The 21456-nt window shown below is 40.3% G+C and overlaps 1 protein-coding gene across 1 annotated transcript in view; it reads left to right on the top strand.

Moving 5' to 3' along the window:
• Positions 1 to 21456, top strand: part of nfasca (neurofascin homolog (chicken) a) — a 67865-nt gene that overhangs the window by 30041 nt on the left and 16368 nt on the right. Inside the window, exons 18-23 of the mRNA XM_055222154.1 lie at positions 13761 to 13831; positions 14947 to 15169; positions 17201 to 17316; positions 18053 to 18263; positions 18705 to 18827; positions 19839 to 20012. Of these exons, the coding sequence (XP_055078129.1) occupies positions 13761 to 13831; positions 14947 to 15169; positions 17201 to 17316; positions 18053 to 18263; positions 18705 to 18827; positions 19839 to 20012 (918 nt within the window). The remainder of the gene's footprint in view (positions 1 to 13760; positions 13832 to 14946; positions 15170 to 17200; positions 17317 to 18052; positions 18264 to 18704; positions 18828 to 19838; positions 20013 to 21456) is intronic.

Raw genomic sequence — 21456 nt, 5'->3', positions numbered from 1 at the left:
AGCAGAAAGCGGCTATAAAGGACGCACAGGCGCACGTTCATGAAGTCGAGGAGTGGAATCTAGAAGTTAAAGAAATCTTGCTAATGCTTCTTAAGGAACAAAAGATGTTAAAAGACAAACTAACGGATTTGGAGGGAAGGTCAAGGCGAAACAACGTGCGCATTTTTGGAGTACCAGAGGGCGCGGAGGGAGACTCACCCCCCGCTATGTGGAGGAGAGAGTTGGATTTACCCGCGGAGACCCAGCTCAAGATTCAACGCACACACAGGGCTTTGGGTGAAAGACCGACACACGGAGCGACACCACGGTCTATGATTGTGAACTTTCTCCAGTTTGACAACAATTGATACTCAAGAAAGCCTGGCAGAAGCGTTTGAAAATAGATGGAAAACCAATATACTTTGATCACGATTATGCCCAAGATGTGGTTCAAAAACGAAAAGCTTATGGAGGCATAAAGAAAGCGCTAAAAGAAAACGGGGTCAGATTTCAGACACCTAAGACAAAGATAAGAATTCACTGGACGGACGGGACCAGAACATATGGAAATCACGTGATGCAGCGGAAGAAATGAAGAAACGGGGTTATGATGTAACGACTGGGTCTACGGAGAGAGAAGACGAGGTGCAGCGGAGGATTCAACAGGCCTGGTCATGGGAACGCACACACGGGATACACGGAGCAGATCTCCAGGACGGAGAGCGAGGGAGAGACTACAGGAGTTTCGGAGATAAAACATAAGAGTATCACGGGAGGTAACTGCTAGGAGGAAAACAAATAAATACATTTAAATAGTAAAGAATAAATAAAAAGTTTACCAATATAAACACTACTAAATTAGACAAGCATGTGGAAATCCGGCAGTATGCTTCTCTTTATAAAAAAAATAAATAAAACGTCCCACGAAAAAAAAATTAATAATAATAATAATGATACTGGCAAGAGGAAATTGAAAGTAGTTGGACATTGTAGAATGGAAGTTAGACTTTTTGAGTCAACACTTCCATCTACAGAGGGGCCCTTCTTTTGTGGGAGGCTTTACCTCTCCCCCACCAACAGGACACTAGGGTCACCCATAGGCCCAGACTTTTACCAGGGGGTACTGTTCTTTAATATTTTAGTTAGAGTTCATAAGGTTCACTGGGTTGTTACGGTCACACTGTCAGTATTTTTTCCTTGGTTAAAGATGTGCACCAGTAAAGTGAAGATTGTCTCTCTGAACGTGAATGGCTTAAACAATCCTATTAAAAGGGGAAAGGTTCTTAAAAAGTTAAAGAAGGAAAAGGCAGAGATCATTTACCTACAAGAAACTCATCTGTCTGATACGGAGCATCAAAAAATAAGTAAACTAGGTTAGAAATGTATTTTATAGTTCATTTAAAGGAGGGAGTAAACGGGGAGTAGCAATATTAATACATAACAATATAAAATTTGAGGGCCTGAAAGAAATAAAAGACAGTGAAGGTAGATTTATATTAGTTAAGGGGAAACTATATGTGGTTACATTGTTGAATGTTTATGCTCCACCTGAATCTGATAAAGTCATTTTATAAATCTGTATTTGACATAGTGACTATGGAAACAGAAGGAACATTAATATGCTGTGGAGATTGGAACATTGTCTTGAATCATACTTTAGACTCAAGTAAAGTTAAGAAAAACAGTAAAACATATTTGTCACGATATATCAATACAACTTTAAATGAATTGGGGATTATAGATGTCGAGAATGTCATCCATTAGAAAGGGACTACACATTCTACTCAGCTCCACACTTAACTTATACAAGAATAGACTACATTTTTATGAACAAAGAAGACAGGTTTAGAATATTAGAATGTAAGATAAGAGCAGCTGATTTGTCAGATCACTGTGCATTGAATCTAACATTGGACCTTAGTAGGAAAATTAAAAATACAAACTGGAGACTCAATGTTGGAATGCTTAACAATAAACAATTAAGGGAAAAGCTAAAGACTGAAATCAGTAATTATAAAAAAGAAAACTGTAATAGTGAAACAGATCCCACAATGGTGTGGGATGCCATGAAGGCTGTAATGAGGCAAAGTGATATCACATGCAGCATATATAAAAAAAAGGAAAATGTTAGACTACCAGACACAGAGGAATTAGAAAAACTTGAAAAATTACATAAGAAATATAACAATCCAGAGATACTAGATAAGATTAAAGAAACAAGGGGAAAAATTGATAAGATATTAACAGAAGAAGTGGAAACAAACATATTATGAAGGAGGATCAAAGTTAACAAAATCACTTGCTAGACGTTTGAGAAATAAACAACAATCTAACACGATCTACAAAATAAGAGCCGATAACGGAAAACTTAGTTTACAAACCAGAAGAAATTGAAAAAACATTTGAAAAATATTATTCTAAACTTTATTCCCAACCTAAATCAGCAGACGATGAGACAATTAGAGCTTTTTTAAACTCATTAGATTTACCAAATATAGGAGTGTCCCAAAATTCAATATTATGTTCACCCATCACAGAAAAAGAACTAGAAAGTACAATAAAACGAATGAAATCCAACAAGACCCCTGGAACGGATGGGTTTCCAGTGGAATGGTACAGGACCTTCAAAGAAGAGTTGAACCCACTGTTATTATCATCGTTTAACCACACTCTGAAAAATGGAGTTTTACCTCCCAAGAACAAAGAATATTGTGAAAGTTATAGACCAATATCAATATTAAATTGTGACTACAAAATATATACGTCAATTATATCTAATAGGTTCCAAACATTTCTTTCCGATATGAGAGATGAGGATCAGGCAGGTTTTATTAGAGGACGACAAACCCAAGACAATATAAGGACTTTACATATAATCGAACAAGCACAAAAAACAAACGAAAGCGCACTTCTTTTGAGTCTGGATGCCGAAAAGGCTTTTGACTGCGTTGGCTGGAGATTTTTGTATTGTTGTTTGGAAAGATTTGGCCTTAATACACAGTCAATCAATTGTGTCAGGACACTGTACCAAGATCCAAAAGCGAGACTAAAGATAAATGGCAGTCTCACAAACTGGTTTACCCTAGAAAGATCTGCGAGACAGGGGTGCAGCTTGTCACCAACCCTCTTTGCAATATTTATTGAACCATTGGCACAAGCTATAAGGCAGGAAGAGGGAATAATAGGAGTTAAAATCAAGGATATAGAGCATAAGGTGGGGCTATTTGCTGACGATGTCCTAATTTACTTAAAACAACCAGATGTATGTTTACCTAAATTAATGGACTTATTAAATTATTTTGGCTATCTATCGGGTTATAAACTGAATATTGAGAAAACGCAGGTTCTCCTCTTAAACTGTAATCCACCACTAAAAATATCGCAGCAATATGATTTCAAGTGGAATAAAAAATCAATAGACTACTTAGGAATAAAGATTACAAATAACTTTAACACATTATATGAGACCAACTATAAACCTTTGAATCAACAAATATACAAAGACATGGAAAGATGGGAGGTTTTATTGTTAGATCTACATGCCAGAATCGAGACAATTAAGATGAATGTCCTACCGAGAATTTTGTATCTTTTCCAGTCCCTGCCAGTGTCAATACCAACAAATCAATTTGTGGAGTGGAACAAAAAAATCGCAAGATTCATATGGAATGGAGCCAAACCAAGAATTAAATTTTCAACACTTCAATTACCAAAAAATGAAGGTGGATTGGCCTTGCCAAATTTAGAGGAGTATTACTATGCAGCCCAGCTCAAATCTTTGAGTTGTTGGTGTGACTCTGAATGCACGGCCAAGTGGAAACAAATTGAGGTGAATAATGTTTGCCATGTACGAGCAATGATTGCAAACAAAAGACTGTTTAAAGAAAATGTAACAAAGTTGGACTGTATGGTCAAGTTCACTCTGGATGTCTGGTTCAGAATTGTAAAAAGATTCAAAATAGAGAAAGAGATTAAACTTTTAAGTTGGTTAGCATATGATACAAATTTTAAACCTGGAATTATAAATACCAAATTTAAAGAGTGGACAAATAACCTCAACTAATTCAACAAACTGGAGAATCTTTTGCTGGAAGATCATCATCAGATTTTTCATCACACCAAAGATTAAAAAAGCATCTCTATCAGTGGATCAACCATGTTGGAGACATTGTGGGGAGTATAATGTGGGACATGCACATGTGTTTTGGCAGTGCAACAAGGTGTCACTATTTTGGGAAACTTTGGGCAAAGAAATGGAGAAAATATTGGGGTACACACTATCAAGGTCATGCATAACGATGTATTTTGGGCGGACTACTGATGCGCATATCCCAAAAAAGGACCATTACTTGATTAAGGTATTACTGGCAGCATCAAAAAAAGCCATTACACGCAAATGGCACAAGGAAGACCCCCCTACGCTGGACAACTGGAGGGACACTGTGGAAGAAATTCGCGCCATGGAGAGACTTACATATGTTTTAAGGTTACAAAAGGAAAAAATGTAGAAAACTGGGACAAATGTTTTTTTTATTTAAATGACGGCTGACCGAATGTTCATTGTTATTTTGTTGTATTTTTGAAAATAATAAAATATAAGTTACAAAAAAAAAAACACATCTGAAGTGCTGATGCACAAAATGGCAAAATTAGTTTTTTCCAGGCATCGCCATGGCAACACCGTGCAAAATACAAACTTGGCCCCCTGGACTTTTTTGTCGGGGACGACCTGAAGAATCACTGTGCCAAATTTTGTGTTCGTCGTTGACGGTAGTAAGTCGTTATAAGACTTTGAAATGTACGAAAATTTGGAAATTTTCCCATTAGGATAACATGGGCGCTTTCGCCATGGCAACCCAGTGAAAAATATGACTTGGGTCTGATTGACTTTTTTGATCAGGATGACATGAAGAGTCATGGTGCCAAATTTCACATTATTCCATGAAACTAATATATTATTCCCATGAATGGGAAAAATTTGGAGATTTCCCATTAGCATAACATTGGCAGTTTGGCGCATCGCCATGGCAACACGGTGCAAAAAAAAGCATGGGTGTCATTGACTTTATTGAAAAAACAAAAACAAAACAAAAAAACTGGTTTATTAGTCTGTCTACATATCCAATGCTCAAAATGCTCAGTCTCCCCTTGTGATGTTGTGGTTTACAATATATCTGTAATGAGCAAGACAGATTTAGCTCAATTATATGAAAACTAGGTACAGCCACTTTAAACAGCAAATTCTACCATAGAATCCTGACTGTTCTCCAGCTCACATTTAAATGAGGCATTCTATAATGTTGTCATGAAGTCATGTGACCAGCTCTAGAACACTCACCTAGCAACCAGTGTTGCCATGGTGTTCTCGTCACGGTGACAAAGAAATCCTTTGACACAAAGCAATCGATTTGTAGTACTTGTTAGATCAAACTCAACGGTCACAACAAAGTCAAGTGCTCTTGTATTGCTCTTGTATTGCTTGTGTATTGTTCGTGTATTGTTCGTGTATTGCTCTTCTGTTGCTTAGATATCTAATTTTTTGACCAACCTAAATACATACTGAAATGGCTTCAGGATATCCCTCCAGACCAGATCAAACCCTGTTTAAGTTAGGGGAGTACATCGTCTTGGACGTACTTGGGGAAGGGCATTTTGGTGCAGTCACTAGATGCTTTCACCCTCAGACTTTAGAGATCGTGGCAGTTAAAACCCTGAAGAACGCCAGTAGCAGTCTCGAAAACGAAGTTGAGATCTTGGAGGAGTTGCGCCTCTTACAACCAGACAAGTACAATATTGTCAGGTTCATTGAATACTTTGCAGAACAGGACTCCGAATGCATGGTATTTGAAACATTAGACAGGAGCCTGTTCGACTTTATGAACATGAGAGGAAAGCTATTGTCTTTGTGTGAGCTCCGTCCAGTGGTACAGCAGCTCCTGGTGGCCTTTGACGGTCTCAAGACGGCTGGGATCATTCATGCAGACCTAAAGCCAGACAACATCATGCTGGTGAACCACAGTAAGCAGCCTTTTAAAGTCAAACTCATTGACTTTGGCCTTGCTGGTTATGCAGACATGATGGACTTCCTGAACATATGGCAGCCTTTTCCATACCGAGCTCCAGAGGCCACTCTAGGCTGCGACGTCACTGAGGCTGTGGACATGTGGTCTCTAGGCTGCACTCTGGCAGAGTGTTTCACAGGATACCGTCTTTTCAGTGGACACTCAGCCTACGAAAATCTCAGGACAATCGTCGAACTGGTAGGACTTCCAAGTGCAAAAGTGCTCCAAAAAGCACATATGGCTTTAGATTACTTTACAAGCCCTTCTGGTGACTTCACACAGTGGAGACTTCAAACCTTAGATGAGTACTATGGCAGACAGAGAGAAGACATGCCCAAGGTCTCAGATTGTCTAGCTGGAATATTCAGCTCTTTAGACAGTGTTTTTCAGGGGTCTCATACAAGAACGGGAGACCCAGAGCACAGAGACAGATTGGCCTTTGCTGATCTCATAAAGAGACTTCTGGACCTGGACGCTGAGATGAGAATCACTCCCAAGGAGGCACTCCATCACCCCTTTGTGACGATGGAACATCTGATCGGTGATGACAGTGAATACAGTGAGAACGCTTGTGGCCTCATGGCCTTAGCTCTTAAAGGGTCCACCACTGTGTCTGATTTGAGCCCTCCTGAACAGCCCAGTCCACACGTCCCACAACATGTACCAGAGCCGCTCTGGGATGAGGAGGAAGCAATAAGACCCACGCAAACACTGGAGCACATAGACAACACAAAGTGTTTCAACCAGGGTATTCTAGAGACTCCAATGGACAACGAGGAAAACATGCAACCTGTCAAGTACGTCAATGGGTTTTTCTATTTTGGCCTTGAAGATCCAGTTTGGAATGAACCACTTAATGTAGGAGAAACAAGTGTCCCCCAAATACCTCAGTGTTTGAACCCAGCTATTCTAGAGCAGCAGGGAACAGCAACAGAACTCACTGAAGCAAACATGTCCAAAAACTGGTGTGATTATACTTCTGAGGACGACGAACTCCTCTACAGCCAGGAATTCGACCTGGAGATGGAACTCGCCAATCAGGACCAGACCTCTGGACCATCTGAGGAGGTGGTCCAAACCTCTGTAACTCTTGAAGAGTTGGAGAGGGAGCAGTTGGAGCCTCAAACCCAACAGAGGTCTGAAGAGGAAGAAGACCAGAGCTTGAGCTTAAACATGCTCGAATTTGAAAAGGCCTCTAAAGCTGCTCAGGCTTTAGATGCCAGAGAGGAACGTCTTCTCCAAGAACTGGAAGACCTCAGGTATGTTCGAGAAATTGACCACGAACAGCACCAGGAGGAGAAGCTCAAGTTATTGAACAAAACTGAGCTGATCATTGCAGGTCATAAGAAGCAACTCCAAGGCTTCAAATCTGAACTGCACACAGTGAAAAAGGAGAACAGACAATTAGTGAGAGAATCTGAGGAGCTGAAACGTAGGATTAAGATCAAAGATGGAGACGTAAACCAGCTTGTCGAACAGCATGAGGAGGACAAGAGGAAAATGAAGCAGATTATTCAAGATCATAACACTGAAATGAAGAAAAAGGACAGAATAACCCAAGAACTCCAAATTGAACTGAACAATGTGAAAGAGGAGAGAGCAGCACTTATACACCAGTCAGATGAACTGAAGCACCAGCTTCAGTCCAAAGATCGCACTATGGACGCACTGCAGAAACAAGTTGCTGAAATGAAAGACATGTTGGAGCAAATTCGAAAAGATTCCAGACAAAAATCCAAACAGTGGGAAAAGGAAAAACGGAATCTTCAGACGGACGCTGCCAATATGAAATCCAAACTCCACAAAAAATCTTCAGAAAATACAGAGCTGACTGAGCAGAACTCTCAACTGAAGCGTGCACTGGCAGATTTCAGAACGGACATGTCTGCTCTGAAACATGAACTGGAAACCAAAAAACAAGAGGCGGCTGTCCAGAAGGTCCAGATGTTGCGGCAAATGGAAGACAAAGATACGCACATCCGAAAGATGGACGAGGAGAAGGACGCCACTTTGAGGACCTGTGAGGAGGTGAAGGAGGATCTCAGAAAGACACAGAAAGAGCGCTCCCTGCTGATGGAGAGATGCAGTGCATCAGACCAGCAATTGAAAAGAGCAGAGGTAGAGCGCTCCCTGCTGGTCATTAAGAACAACGTGTTACAGCAACAGATAGAAGAGGAGAAACAAATCAAAACCGAACTAGAGGAGGAGAAGACGGCTCTCTTAAAGACCTGTGAGGAGCTAAAGGCAGAGAGCTCCCTACAGGCTGAAAGCTGCAGTGCGTTGGAGAAACAGCTGAGGAGCACAGAAGAACAGCGCTCCCTGCTGGAGAAGATGAGCATAACACTGGAGCACGAGCTGGAGAAGAGGAAGAGGAAATGGTACAGGAGACTGTTCCACGTTTAGACCCTTTCTTTTTTGTGATCAAATGTTTTTATTGTTTACATAATAACAACAAAAACACAATACCCCCCCAAAAAAAACAACAACAAACAAACAAAAAAACTAAACAAAAACATCCCGAGCTCATGGTGATATCCTACCCCCCCTCCCTGGGCTCCACATGTACAAGATTTAAAAAATTATATATATATATATATATATATATATATATATATATATATATATATATATATATATATATATATATATATACACATATGCACATTATACCCTGTTCTGCACATGAACAATAACTAAAAAAAAAGGTTTTTGAGTTATTGTTTAATAAAAAAATTAAAAAATCCATTCATTTTTTTGTCTTCTTTTGGGTTAATTATTATTTGAACCACCTTATCCATGGTTTAGTCTATTTTAGGTGTCGGCAATATTGGGTTAAACTTGAGTCTAAATATCTAAAATCTAGCTAATGTACTTTAACAAACTTGTTGTAGGGTTTTTATCTGACAGACTCCAAACTGAGGCAGCCTCATCGGGACATATAGTCGACTCAACATAATGACATCTTAACAAAACAGCCATTTTGAAAGTATAAAAATTCATGTGACTTTTGCAAAAATGATCGGATCTGGATGGACCCAATGTAGCACTTGTGTGGTTTGATGAGCTGGACATAATGATTTGTGAATTAAACTTGTACCTTTAAAATGTCTCTCCAGCGCCCCCTGCAATGCCATCTGCCATCACAGACTGGTAATTCATAGGTAACTATAGCAACACACTATGTGACATCACCTGGCAACACCTGGCAACAAGTGACATCACACATTCTATTTATGACAAAACAAAGATTCTATTTGAAACTCTAAGTGTAGCACAAGTCCTGCTGACTCTGTTGAGTCAAATGCCAAAGAAGACAGGCCAGATTACATTGTCATTGACATTCCAGACGACATTATACACCAGGACTCAGATTTTGCCTGTTCTAGCCTGAGCAGCTCCTGCTCCATTTTGGGATGTTTGAAGACAGTGGCATTTGGTGGTTTTTGAGCAGGACAGACTGCTCTCAGTTATGTGTCATCATTGCTGGAGCCGTTGTACTCCCCATAATTCTTTAAAGTTGTAGGTTTTTAAGTTTCCTTCAGGTTCTTAAGTTTCCTTCATCTGAAGGAAACTTAAGGAAACTTCAGATGAACAATTTTAATTGTTCTAATTAAAATGGTTCATCTGAAGGAAACTTAAGGAGCTGAGCTCAGACACAACCATATTTGATTACACAGGCCACTTTACAGCACAGGAATAGCAGGGTAATATGTTTATTACACTGTTATTGAAGTAAAGTGAGCCGCTGTAATCCCCCATTCGTCCAGGAGTAGCTAGTAGGTGGTAGCTAGTCAAGTGTGATCCCATCTTCTCTACAAATTGTTCTAATTAAAATTGGCAATAAAAAATACAAAAATACAAAATCATAAACTTGTTGGTTATTGACGTGACCCGAGTGCTCCGATGACCACGGACACCATTGATGCTGTCACCTTCCAGGCCTTCTCCAGTTATTCTTTGAGCCTCTGGTATTTCTCACTTGGTACTGCAATGTCCACCACAACGGCTTTGCTCTGTTGTAGTATATAAGTATATATGGATGGCTGCCGAGGGCAGGAGGGGATTGTTGGGCTCCTCTCAAGCCCTCTGTATTTTAATAATTTTATTTTTGCTGTGTGCTTGGACTAACACAATTCCACTGCAAAAGGGTACCTTGACCAATTCGCCAATTGGTGAACAAATTCAACTCCACATGTTTGGATATGGACACAATACTTTGTATTCTATCTGGTCATCATCATGGTTCAAAGGCAAAGAAACAAGAATGACATAGTTGACAGACCATCCCAAAGCCAGGGCAGAGCGCATGAATCCAAAGTACTTCTGGTACTCAAACTTTTGGCTGGGGACATACACCTTAATCCCGGACCGGCCACGTTGGAGCCACAGACTAGCTCTGTGGTACAGGTGAGGCCTGACATCGGAGGAGCACCGCACACAACGCCCCTGCACCAGAGTCACACCAAACAGTGGCGCATTGGCACAGAACCAGGAAGTGCCGGAGCAGCGCCATGCAGAGGAGCGCACTGCATCTGTGCCTAGCCGCTTGGGAATATCCAACTTCAGCCGAACTGGTGAGTTACCTGGCCTCATAGTCCCACGTGCGGACGCGAGGACGAAGCCCATAACAACCACGGGGTTTTGCCGCGATGGTACAGCGTCTGCGGCGCCGGGTGGCAACTCCTGTTTGCCGAACAGAGAGGCAGCGGATAACACTCAAACACGCACAAAATACAGCCTCGCTGCGCTAAAGCAAAAACAATACTCTTTCTTTGAAACTGTTAATCATGTGCGAGTATTATGGGAACCAAAGTGTAAACCAAAAGGAATATTCGGGGGACACCTGAACATCCGCAGTCTAATCTCCAAAAAGGACCAGATTGCTGTTCTCCTCATGGATTCCAACTTGGATTACCTTTGCTTAACTGAATCCTGGCTTCACAGCTACATCCACTAATATGATAGACATTGATGGATATCAATGTTTCAGAAAGGATAGAAGCTCAGGAAAGGGAGGAGGAGTGTTGATTTATATTAAAAATACATTTAAATGCAAGGTAGTTGAATTAAACTCCAATCTTGAGTGTTTAGCCCTGAACATAACTTTGTCCCCATCAATGAACTTCAATGTTGCTGTGCTATATAATCCACCATCTCATAATACGTCCTTTATGATGAATTAAGCCATGTAGTTAAACATCTTGAGGAATATAGAGAAACTATATGGTGATTATAACATAAATTGGTCTGATAAAGGTGCAAAACAAAAACTTAAAACAATAATGACTAAATTTAACTATCAACAAATGATTACAGGACCCACTAGGATAACCAGACAGACTAGAACTTTGATTGATATGGCCTTTACAAATAAACCTGAACGTATTACAAGAATGTATAATTTACTAACGGGGCTATCTGACCACAACATGACTTTAATGGTTAGAAAACTGACTAAAAAAAGACTGCAATATTTTGGTAAATTATGCAACAATGATAATGATATCAAATATGCAAAACCTAAATCTAAGGTCGTTTTCACACCTAATAGTCCTGTAGACTCGGTTCGATTCGGGACCAAAATTGAAACATTGTGAACATTTTCAACTGGAGCGGTTTGCTTTCACTCTGCTTTTTGTCAAACGAACCAAACCTTTTGAGAAGCTTGTCTAATCCTTCACATGTGGTGGCGCTGTACCAAAAACCATGAAGAAGAAACGCCGCTCGTCTATTGGTCAATACAATGCAACTTTTTTCCGAAATGTAAACAAAATGCTACAGCGCGGGGGAATCCTACTGCTTTCATTTTTTCACTTATTAATTTATAAACCTCGTTGTTTTTGTGCGTGGTCACGAGTAACTGACATATATTTTGGTCAGACCATGTTTCTATGAGGGCTTTTACCTCCTCTTCACTCCACCTCTGACCACGAGCCATTTCTCCGCTCCGCTAGCTTTGCACCCGTGTTTGTTTTGGTTTTATTTACCCAGAATGCTCTGCATGTAATCCTCTTCCTGTCTTTGGAGCGGCCCGTGGTCCGCTTGGCGTTCACATCTGCATTCGAACCGTACCAGAGTTCACTTCAACCGGACCGAGACCTAGGTTTTTTGGCGGACCAGAGTTCTCTTTTTTGGACCGTATCAGAGTTCGATTGCACATTCACACCTGAACAAACGAACCGGACTTTGTGGCCAAAAGAACTAGAGTTGGATTAAAGCGACTAACTAGTGCTATTGTGAATACGACCTAAAACTACACTGTTTGAAAGAGAATTAAATAATTTCAGTTGGGAGCAAATCAAGGATATGGAAGATGTAGATGAATGTTGTACTTTTTTAACAGAAGCCATCACAAAAATAGCCGACAAATTTACTGAGCAAAAAAGTGTAAACAAAGGGAAAGTACTCTTCCATGGTTAAATAATGACATAAAAAAACTAATGAAAAAACGAGATTTAGCTTTGAAGAAATCAGTACAATCAAGATTTAGTACTGACCATTTAACATTCAAAAGTTTAAGAAATAAAGTAGTACAAGAACTGAGAAAAGCACAAGCTTCATATTATACTAAGCTTATTGGCAATGCAAAGGGGAATACAAATTCTCTTTGGAAACACTTAAATACTTTGACAAACAAAGCATTCAAACCTAAAAGAATTAGTGAACTCACCATAAATGGTAAAACTACTAATAACGGTGCGACTATGGCTGACAGCCTTAATACTCATTTTGTCCAGTCAATTGAAGAATTGGCACAATGTTTTGAGAATACTGATTATGTGAATATACCACCTTTAACACACCCTGAGAATTATTTTTGCATTGAAGAAGTGAATGAGAAAGAAGTTACACGGATAATAAAAAAGTGATCAAATTCTAAATCAAATGATGTATATAATCTAAATAGCTGTTTTCTCAAGCGCTGCAGTAATGTGTTAGTTAAACCTTTGACACATCTAGTCAATTTGTCCATAAAAAAATCTAAATTTCCCTTAGGTTGGAAAAAAGCAGTGATTGTGCCAATTTTTAAAGCAGGAAGCCCAGATTCTATGTCCAATTACCGGCCAATATCAATTTTACCTATACTGTCCAAAGTAATCGAAAAAATTGTAACAGCACAACTCACTGACTAATCAGCTCAGAGGAGGTGTTCTACTAATTATTATTTATTTTTGCTTTCTCCCACGTTCTAACGCTGTTCCTCATCAAAAACACGTCTGAAGTCATTTTATCTGTCATCCTGCATGTTTGAGTAATCTAGAGATCTCTCCTGGGCCCTATTTAAACCCTCCTTATGATTAGCAGTACGAGTCTGTACGAGGCTCCGCCCACAAGCCTACATCACCCACGCTCCACACGACAGTCCTCCATAAATACACAAAAACATGACACAAACTGTGCACTATGACGTGACAAACCTGGTGTGATGTGCAGTAGTTTCATTAGTGGGATGCAGCTGATTGTGCCGTGATAGTGCTCTGAAGGAGTAGGGGCTTAGCACAGAGAGCACAGAGAGGAGAGACTCAGAGCGTCATTGTTTTGGGTGAATATGGCATTTTTAAAACAATAAAAAGAGACGTGTGGATCTAAACCTGTGACGTGTGACAGTTAAGACCCTCAGAGGTAAATCCCCCGTCTGGAAACGCCCTGGTCTCTGCTGCTCGTTGCTGTCGCCATGTTCTTTATCGTTGAGCGTCTTTGTTGTTGTTGTTGTTATAGCTCCAGACGCCATCCCCAAAGGCCTGCGAGGGTGGGGCTCCGAAAAGAACAACATGGTGATCAGCTGGGAGGTAAGACGCTCCACCGGGCGAACGTGTGGCAAGAGACCGTGGAAAATAATCATTCTAGTGACTGTAATCCCAGAAACAAAACATGCTCCAGCGAAATGTGCGGCACAAACCCTCCTGCCCGCTGCTCCTCACCGTCTTATATTACACAAAATGGACACGCGTGAGGTTTTAGCCGTGTTATAAAACTGTTACCGCCTCAAAAACAGACCTGGAGTTGGGTGTTGTTTCATGTCCATCTCTCCAAAGCTCTTGCTCTTTTACCATTTTTACTTCAGTAGAAACGCACAATCCCAGAGCTGAAATCATCCAAACTCTTGTGAAGTTGTACGGAGTGACATCACAAAGTGGAAGTGGAGTGTTTTTTCAGCCTAAATCTGCAGTTTGTGTGTTAAACATGTGTGAATGAAACAAAACACAACTCCAGGTCTGTTCAGATCAGAAAACAGCGTAATACGGAACATTTAACCCCAGAAACATCCATAACTGTCACTTATGGTTGCTAGGTAACAGTTATGGCATTACCTCTGTCCAACCAGGAAGTAAAATTATTGATTCATAGAATTAAAAAAAAAACTTAAAATCTGAATTAAGTCGTGGTTAAATGAGTAGCTTTTATTATCAAATGTCATCTGTAAATGTTCCACTATGCAGTTTTTTTAATCCAATAAAAATAATGCAACTAAATATTTTTTTTACTATTTTCCATTAAAATCCTGAAAGTCGACCCCCTTTGCTTTAGTTTTGAGTTATTTTGTTATTTGTTCCTTGTTTGTTAATATTCCACGTGTCATTCATAGTTTTGCTGCCTTAGTGAAAATCTACAGTGTAAATAATCGTAAAAATAACTTTAAAAAATGTAAATAACTTCTACATAAACATTTTGTATTTATTACTTATTCAGTTTACAAATATTGCACATGTATTTCCATTGATGTAAAAAATATGGCTGTAGTCACACCTTTTAATTTATCTCGTTGTTGGCCACATAAAATGACATGGTGGGCCACATTTGGCTCGTGGGCCTTGCGTTTGACACATGTGCTGATAGACCCGGTCATACATGTGCTACACGTGACATGTCCGGGGCGTGTCTCACTGTCGTCTGCGTGTTCCAGCCCCTGTCTGACCTGGAGCGTAACGGCCCGGACCTGCACTACAGCGTGTGGTGGAGACTCAGCGACTCGGGCGACCCCTGGACCAACGTGACCACTGCTGCGTCCAGATACGAGGTGACCGGCACCGACTCCTACAAGGCCTACGACCTCAAGATCCAGGCCCGGAACAGCTTTGGACACGGGCCCGAGTCCAACGTGGTGGTGGGCTACTCCGGGGAAGACGGTACTCGTACTTTTATATTTACTTCAGCAGTTTTGTTTTGACTTATTTACTGTGAGTAACACACGTCATAGTAGCAGTACTTTATGTTTAGTAGTTTAAGCAGTAGGAGGTTTAGTTTTAGTAATAGTTTTAAAAGTTGTACTTTTCGTTGTACTACTAGTTGTAGTTGCTGTTGTTGTGGTAGTTTTAGTAGTACTGGTTGTTGTGTCGTAGTAGTTTTATTGTTTATTACTGATGGAAAATGCTCTATGTTCAGTTCATAATTTTGTTTTCTGTGGCCAGTCAAAATTGAATATATTTTCCTTTTAATTTAATACAACTACTTTTTCTGAGAAGCATGAAGTCACAGCATCACCGTCTCTGCGCCACAGTCTCACTTCTGTTTGTTCACTGTTCTGTATAAATGTGATACTCTGTTCTGTGTACATGTGATAGTTCTGTGTACATGTGATAGTTCTGTGTACATGTGATAGTTCTGTGTACATGTGATAGTTCTGTGTACATGTGATACTCTGTTCTGTGTACATGTGATAGTTCTGTGTACATGTGATAGTTCTGTGTACATGTGATAGTTCTGTGTACATGTGACACTCCATCCTGTGTACATGTGATACTCTGTTCTGTGTACATGTGATACTCTGTTCTGTGTACATGTGATAGTTCTGTGTACATGTGATAGTTCTGTGTACATGTGATAGTTCTGTGTACATGTGATAGTTCTGTGTACATGTGATAGTTCTGTGTACATGTGATAGTTCTGTGTACATGTGATACTCTGTTCTGTGTACATGTGATAGTTCTGTGTACATGTGATTCTCAGTTCTGTGTACATGTGATAGTTCTGTGTACATGTGATAGTTCTGTGTACATGTGATAGTTCTGTGTACATGTGATACTCTGTTCTGTGTACATGTGATAGTTCTGTGTACATGTGATTCTCAGTTCTGTGTACATGTGATAGTTCTGTGTACATGTGATAGTTCTGTGTACATGTGATAGTTCTGTGTACATGTGACACTCCATCCTGTGTACATGTGATACTCTGTTCTGTGTACATGTGATACTCTGTTCTGTGTACATGTGATAGTTCTGTGTACATGTGATAGTTCTGTGTACATGTGATAGTTCTGTGTACATGTGATAGTTCTGTGTACATGTGATAGTTCTGTGTACATGTGATAGTTCTGTGTACATGTGATTCTCAGTTCTGTGTACATGTGATAGTTCTGTGTACATGTGATAGTTCTGTGTACATGTGATAGTTCTGTGTACATGTGATAGTTCTGTGTACATGTGACACTCCATCCTGTGTACATGTGATACTCTGTTCTGTGTACATGTGATACTCTGTTCTGTGTACATGTGATAGTTCTGTGTACATGTGATAGTTCTGTGTACATGTGATAGTTCTGTGTACATGTGATAGTTCTGTGTACATGTGATACTCAGTTCTGTGTACATGTGATAGTTCTGTGTACATGTGATACTCAGTTCTGTGTACATGTGATAGTTCTGTGTACATGTGATAGTTCTGTGTACATGTGATACTCAGTTCTGTGTACATGTGATAGTTCTGTGTACATGTGATACTCAGTTCTGTGTACATGTGATAGTTCTGTGTACATGTGATAGTTCTGTGTACATGTGATACTCAGTTCTGTGTACATGTGATAGTTCTGTGTACATGTGATAGTTCTATGTACATGTGATACTCTGTCCTGTGTACATGTGATACTCTGTTCTGTTTACATGTGATAGTTCTGTGTACATGTGATAGTTCTGTGTACATGTGATACTCAGTTCTGTGTACATGTGATAGTTCTGTGTACATGTGATAGTTCTGTGTACATGTGATACTCAGTTCTGTGTACATGTGATAGTTCTATGTACATGTGATACTCTGTCCTGTGTACATGTGATACTCTGTTCTGTTTACATGTGATAGTTCTGTGTACATGTGATAGTTCTGTGTACATGTGATAGTTCTGTGTACATGTGATGTTAAACGTGTTAAACATGTTCTGTGTCCAGTTCCTGACAGCCCTCCCACAAACCTGAAGGTGTCCAAAGTGGACAGCACCAAGGCCCACCTGCACTGGACGCCTGTGGACATGTCCTCTGTGCACGGCCAGTTCAAGGAGTACAAGGTGAGACTTTTAGACTTACTGCTGTCGATACTCAGTACTGACCCCGTGTGTTACATGTGTGATCCCTCAGTGTCCAGTAGGTGGTCCTTGGTCCTAGTTTAGTCCTGGTTTAGTCCTGGTTTAGTCCTGGTTTAGTCCTGGTTTAGTCCTGGTTTAGTCCATGGGTGTACATTAGTCTATGTGTCTTATACTTGTGACAGATACAGAGACACATCATTAAAAACAAATTCATAAAAGTTCCATTTCCGCCGCTGCGACCTGCCCATGGACGAAGGGATGGTTAAAAAATAAATAAATGAAATAAGACGAACACAAAGAGCATAACAATAAAACATAATCATAAGGGTAGAAACAGCTCAAACCAGATTGAAATGAGCATTATGTTTCTAATACCAGAGAGCATTTTCCATTTCACATTTTACTCAGGGAATTTGTTTTTTAGTTGCAATTACTTTTTGAAACCTTAAAAATTAAAATCTTTCAAAAATAGGTGTCAATTTTCCCACAAAAACACACCACATAATATTTCCGAGGATAATTTCAAAAAGACCCTTTAAACTGGCTGTAATAAACAAGAAAAATGAAACAGGTGAAACATCCTCGTCCTTCCCACAGAACCGGTCGCAGGGCTGAGATTGTAGTTGTATTGTATTTGTAGACGTGTTTGCCTAACCCTCTGTGTGTGTGTTTGTGTGTGTTTGTGTGTGTTTGTGTGTGTGTTTGTGCGTGTCTGCAGTTGTATTACTGGCGGGAGAGCAGTCTGGTGCCCGGCCTCGTGGTCAGTAAAGAGAAGCAGACCAAAGGCTTCTTCAGCACGACCGCGGAGCCCTTGGCCGTCCTCACCGACCTGGTGCCTTTCTCCCACTACCACATGTACATGGTGGTCGCCAACAGTCGCCACGAGGGCCCCCCCAGCAACACGGTCCGCTTCAGCACCAAGGAGGGAGGTAGGGGGCGCTCTTCTCCCTCCAGTACTAATAATAAAACATTAATGATAAGAATAATGGTCTTATATTACACAAAATTGACTCTTATGAGCTTTAAACCTTTAGAATGTGGCTCCTCCTCAAAAACATTAAAACCAGACGTTCAGTACACTGTATAAAAAGACACATGCTCTTTTTCTCTCTGTCTGACATGAAATCAGACTAAAACTTTCCAGTTTTAGGTCAATTAGGATTAAAAAAATATTCCTCTTTGCTAAATGCCAGAATAATGAGAGAAGGACTCGTTTGATACTTTTTCATAAGTTCACACACAGTAAGATTAATATGAATTTAAACTGTTTGATAAAACACAGATGATGATGTCACGTCTTTGGAAGCTTCTGATTGGTTTATTGACGACATTTGACCTTTGACACCTGTATGTTTCATGTGTTTGTTCAGTGCCAGATGCTCCCAGATTCTTCCGAATAAACCGTAAAGGTTTGGACACACTGCACCTTCAGTGGGACAAACCTCTGGAGCCCAACGGGATCCTGATCGGATACCAGCTCAAATACACGCCAGGTAGTATTTATACTTCACGTCCCTCGTGTAAAAGTACTACCAGCTCAAATACACGCCAGGTAGTATTTATACTTCACGTCCCTCGTGTAAAAGTACTACCAGCTCAAATACACGCCAGGTAGTATTTATACTTCACGTCCCTCGTGTAAAAGTACTACCAGCTCAAATACACGCCAGGTAGTATTTATACTTCACGTCCCTCGTGTAAAAGTACTACCAGCTCAAATACACGCCAGGTAGTATTTATACTTCACGTCCCTCGTGTAAAAGTACTACCAGCTCAAATACACGCCAGGTAGTATTTATACTTCACGTCCCTCGTATAAAAGTACTACCAGCTCAAATACACGCCAGGTAGTATTTATACTTCACGTCCCTCGTGTAAAAGTACTACCAGCTCAAATACACGCCAGGTAGTATTTATACTTCACGTCCCTCGTGTAAAAGTACTACCAGCTCAAATACACGCCAGGTAGTATTTATACTTCACGTCCCTCGTATAAAAGTACTACCAGCTCAAATACACGCCAGGTAGTATTTATACTTCACGTCCCTCGTATAAAAGTACTACCAGCTCAAATACACGCCAGGTAGTATTTATACTTCACGTCCCTCGTGTAAAAGTACTACCAGCTCAAATACACGCCAGGTAGTATTTAAGTATTTATACTTCACGTCCCTCGTGTAAAAGTACTACCAGCTCAAATACACGCCAGGTAGTATTTATACTTCACGTCCCTCGTGTAAAAGTACTACCAGCTCAAATACACGCCAGGTAGTATTTATACTTCACGTCCCTCGTATAAAAGTACTACCAGCTCAAATACACGCCAGGTAGTATTTATACTTCACGTCCCTCGTATAAAAGTACTACCAGCTCAAATACACGCCAGGTAGTATTTATACTTCACGTCCCTCGTGTAAAAGCTTTTTTTGTGTGTGTGTTTCCAAAATTGATTGATTCATTTGTAAAACTCTGGTTAACGTTGAACTCTTTGACTCTGTGCTCAGTGAACGGGTCGCGTGGTGGGCGCCCCCTGGTGGAGACGTTTCTGCCTAACGTGACAGAGTTCATGCTGAGACTGCCTGAGCGCTCCACCCGCTACAAGCTGTACCTGTCGGCCCGCTCCCAGGTGGGCTCGGGGCAGGTGATCGCAGAGGAAGCGCCGCTTTTCACCAACGAGGGTACGTCACACGCCATCCAGGCATCGAGAGTGTTTTCAGGAGTGTTTTAGGGAAATAAAACAAAAAACAGCATGCTATTGATCTGCATGCTTCCAGTTGTCCTCGGAGGTCGGATTTTAAACTTGTGACTTGTGAATGTACACGACAAAACACATTTGTCTCGGAATTCCTACACAGAAACAAAGCTACAAAATCCATCACAGCTGCGTTCTGTGTTTGGATAAACCATAAACCTTTGGATATCCCAAAGTTAAAATATTAATAGTATTTGTGTTATTTTTCCTTTAGTCGCTCTTTTCCACCCAGACTTTGACCATCTGCAGTTATAAATGTTTTGTTACGCTCTGTTATGCTTATGTTGCTAACGTGCACATGGAGCTAACGTTGACCAAACACAGATTCACTTTCAGACGTTGATCTGAGAGTAAAACCTCCTCGTTTTTACTGCTGCTTTTAACTCATTACTGTTCATAAACTGTAATGTACTGGTCGTTGTTTTTCAACTTGAGGAACACAGAAACGTGGAGGAAGTGTTGGTCCGAGGTCCGAGGTCCGAGGTCCGAGGTCCAACCTCCAAGCATAAATGGAAACCAGAATTAGACCAAACTTTGGTACTTTCAGTGGAGACATGTACAGTTTGAGTGTTGTGTTTTTTGAGGGTAAGGCCAGAAATTAGGCTCCTGGGAAATGAACTAAATCACATGTTTTGTTTTTGTTTTGTTTTTTTAGAGTTGCATAGAGTTAGCTTGAATAGAGTCACAAGATCACAATCGAATCACAATTTGAATGGACACAATACGCAAAGGCGTCAAGTTTTGAAGTACCGTGTTTTCCAGCGTAAGTTGCACCAGCCAAAAAATGGCTGTTTGAGCAAATTACGATATCGATTTAACTGACATCATGGAACCGATACAAGATCCAGCAAATATTTCAGTATCGGCACAGATATTCAACACCAGTATCATTATCAGTGCATGCTCAGTTAACATGCTAGTTGTTGTTAGCTTTGCCGTCACAGCTAAACTCCACTCTGGAGTGAAAACTGGTTATAAACTCATCGCAGTGAATCATTAGAGTGTTTGGAATGCAGAAGGTAAGTGAGGAGTAACTTTGGACCAAACCATTTAAATGTTTTTCACGTTTTTAAGGTGGTAAAAATCAGGGACAGCACCTTAAAGAAAAAAAAACTATATGGAAAAAAAAACTATACACATTGTGAGGTTTGTGATCCATTTAAACAGGGGGTAAAAACACAGTTAACATGTTATAATATTGTTTCTTCATCACAAACATACAGTTAATACCCCACAGAGGTAAAATACCCCCTCTTTAATACCCCATACCCCCTCTTTAAAGCATCACTGTCCTTTTCACGTCTTTGTTTATCAAGGGAGTTCCGTTTGATGCCACAAGGGGGAGATGTTTGACGTTTGTTTTGTCTTGG

This window comes from Periophthalmus magnuspinnatus, chromosome 5 (assembly GCF_009829125.3).
Source record: "Periophthalmus magnuspinnatus isolate fPerMag1 chromosome 5, fPerMag1.2.pri, whole genome shotgun sequence".
In the NCBI taxonomy this organism is placed as follows: Eukaryota; Metazoa; Chordata; class Actinopteri; order Gobiiformes; family Gobiidae; genus Periophthalmus; species Periophthalmus magnuspinnatus.
This window is presented reverse-complemented; position numbering and strand designations above follow the sequence as displayed.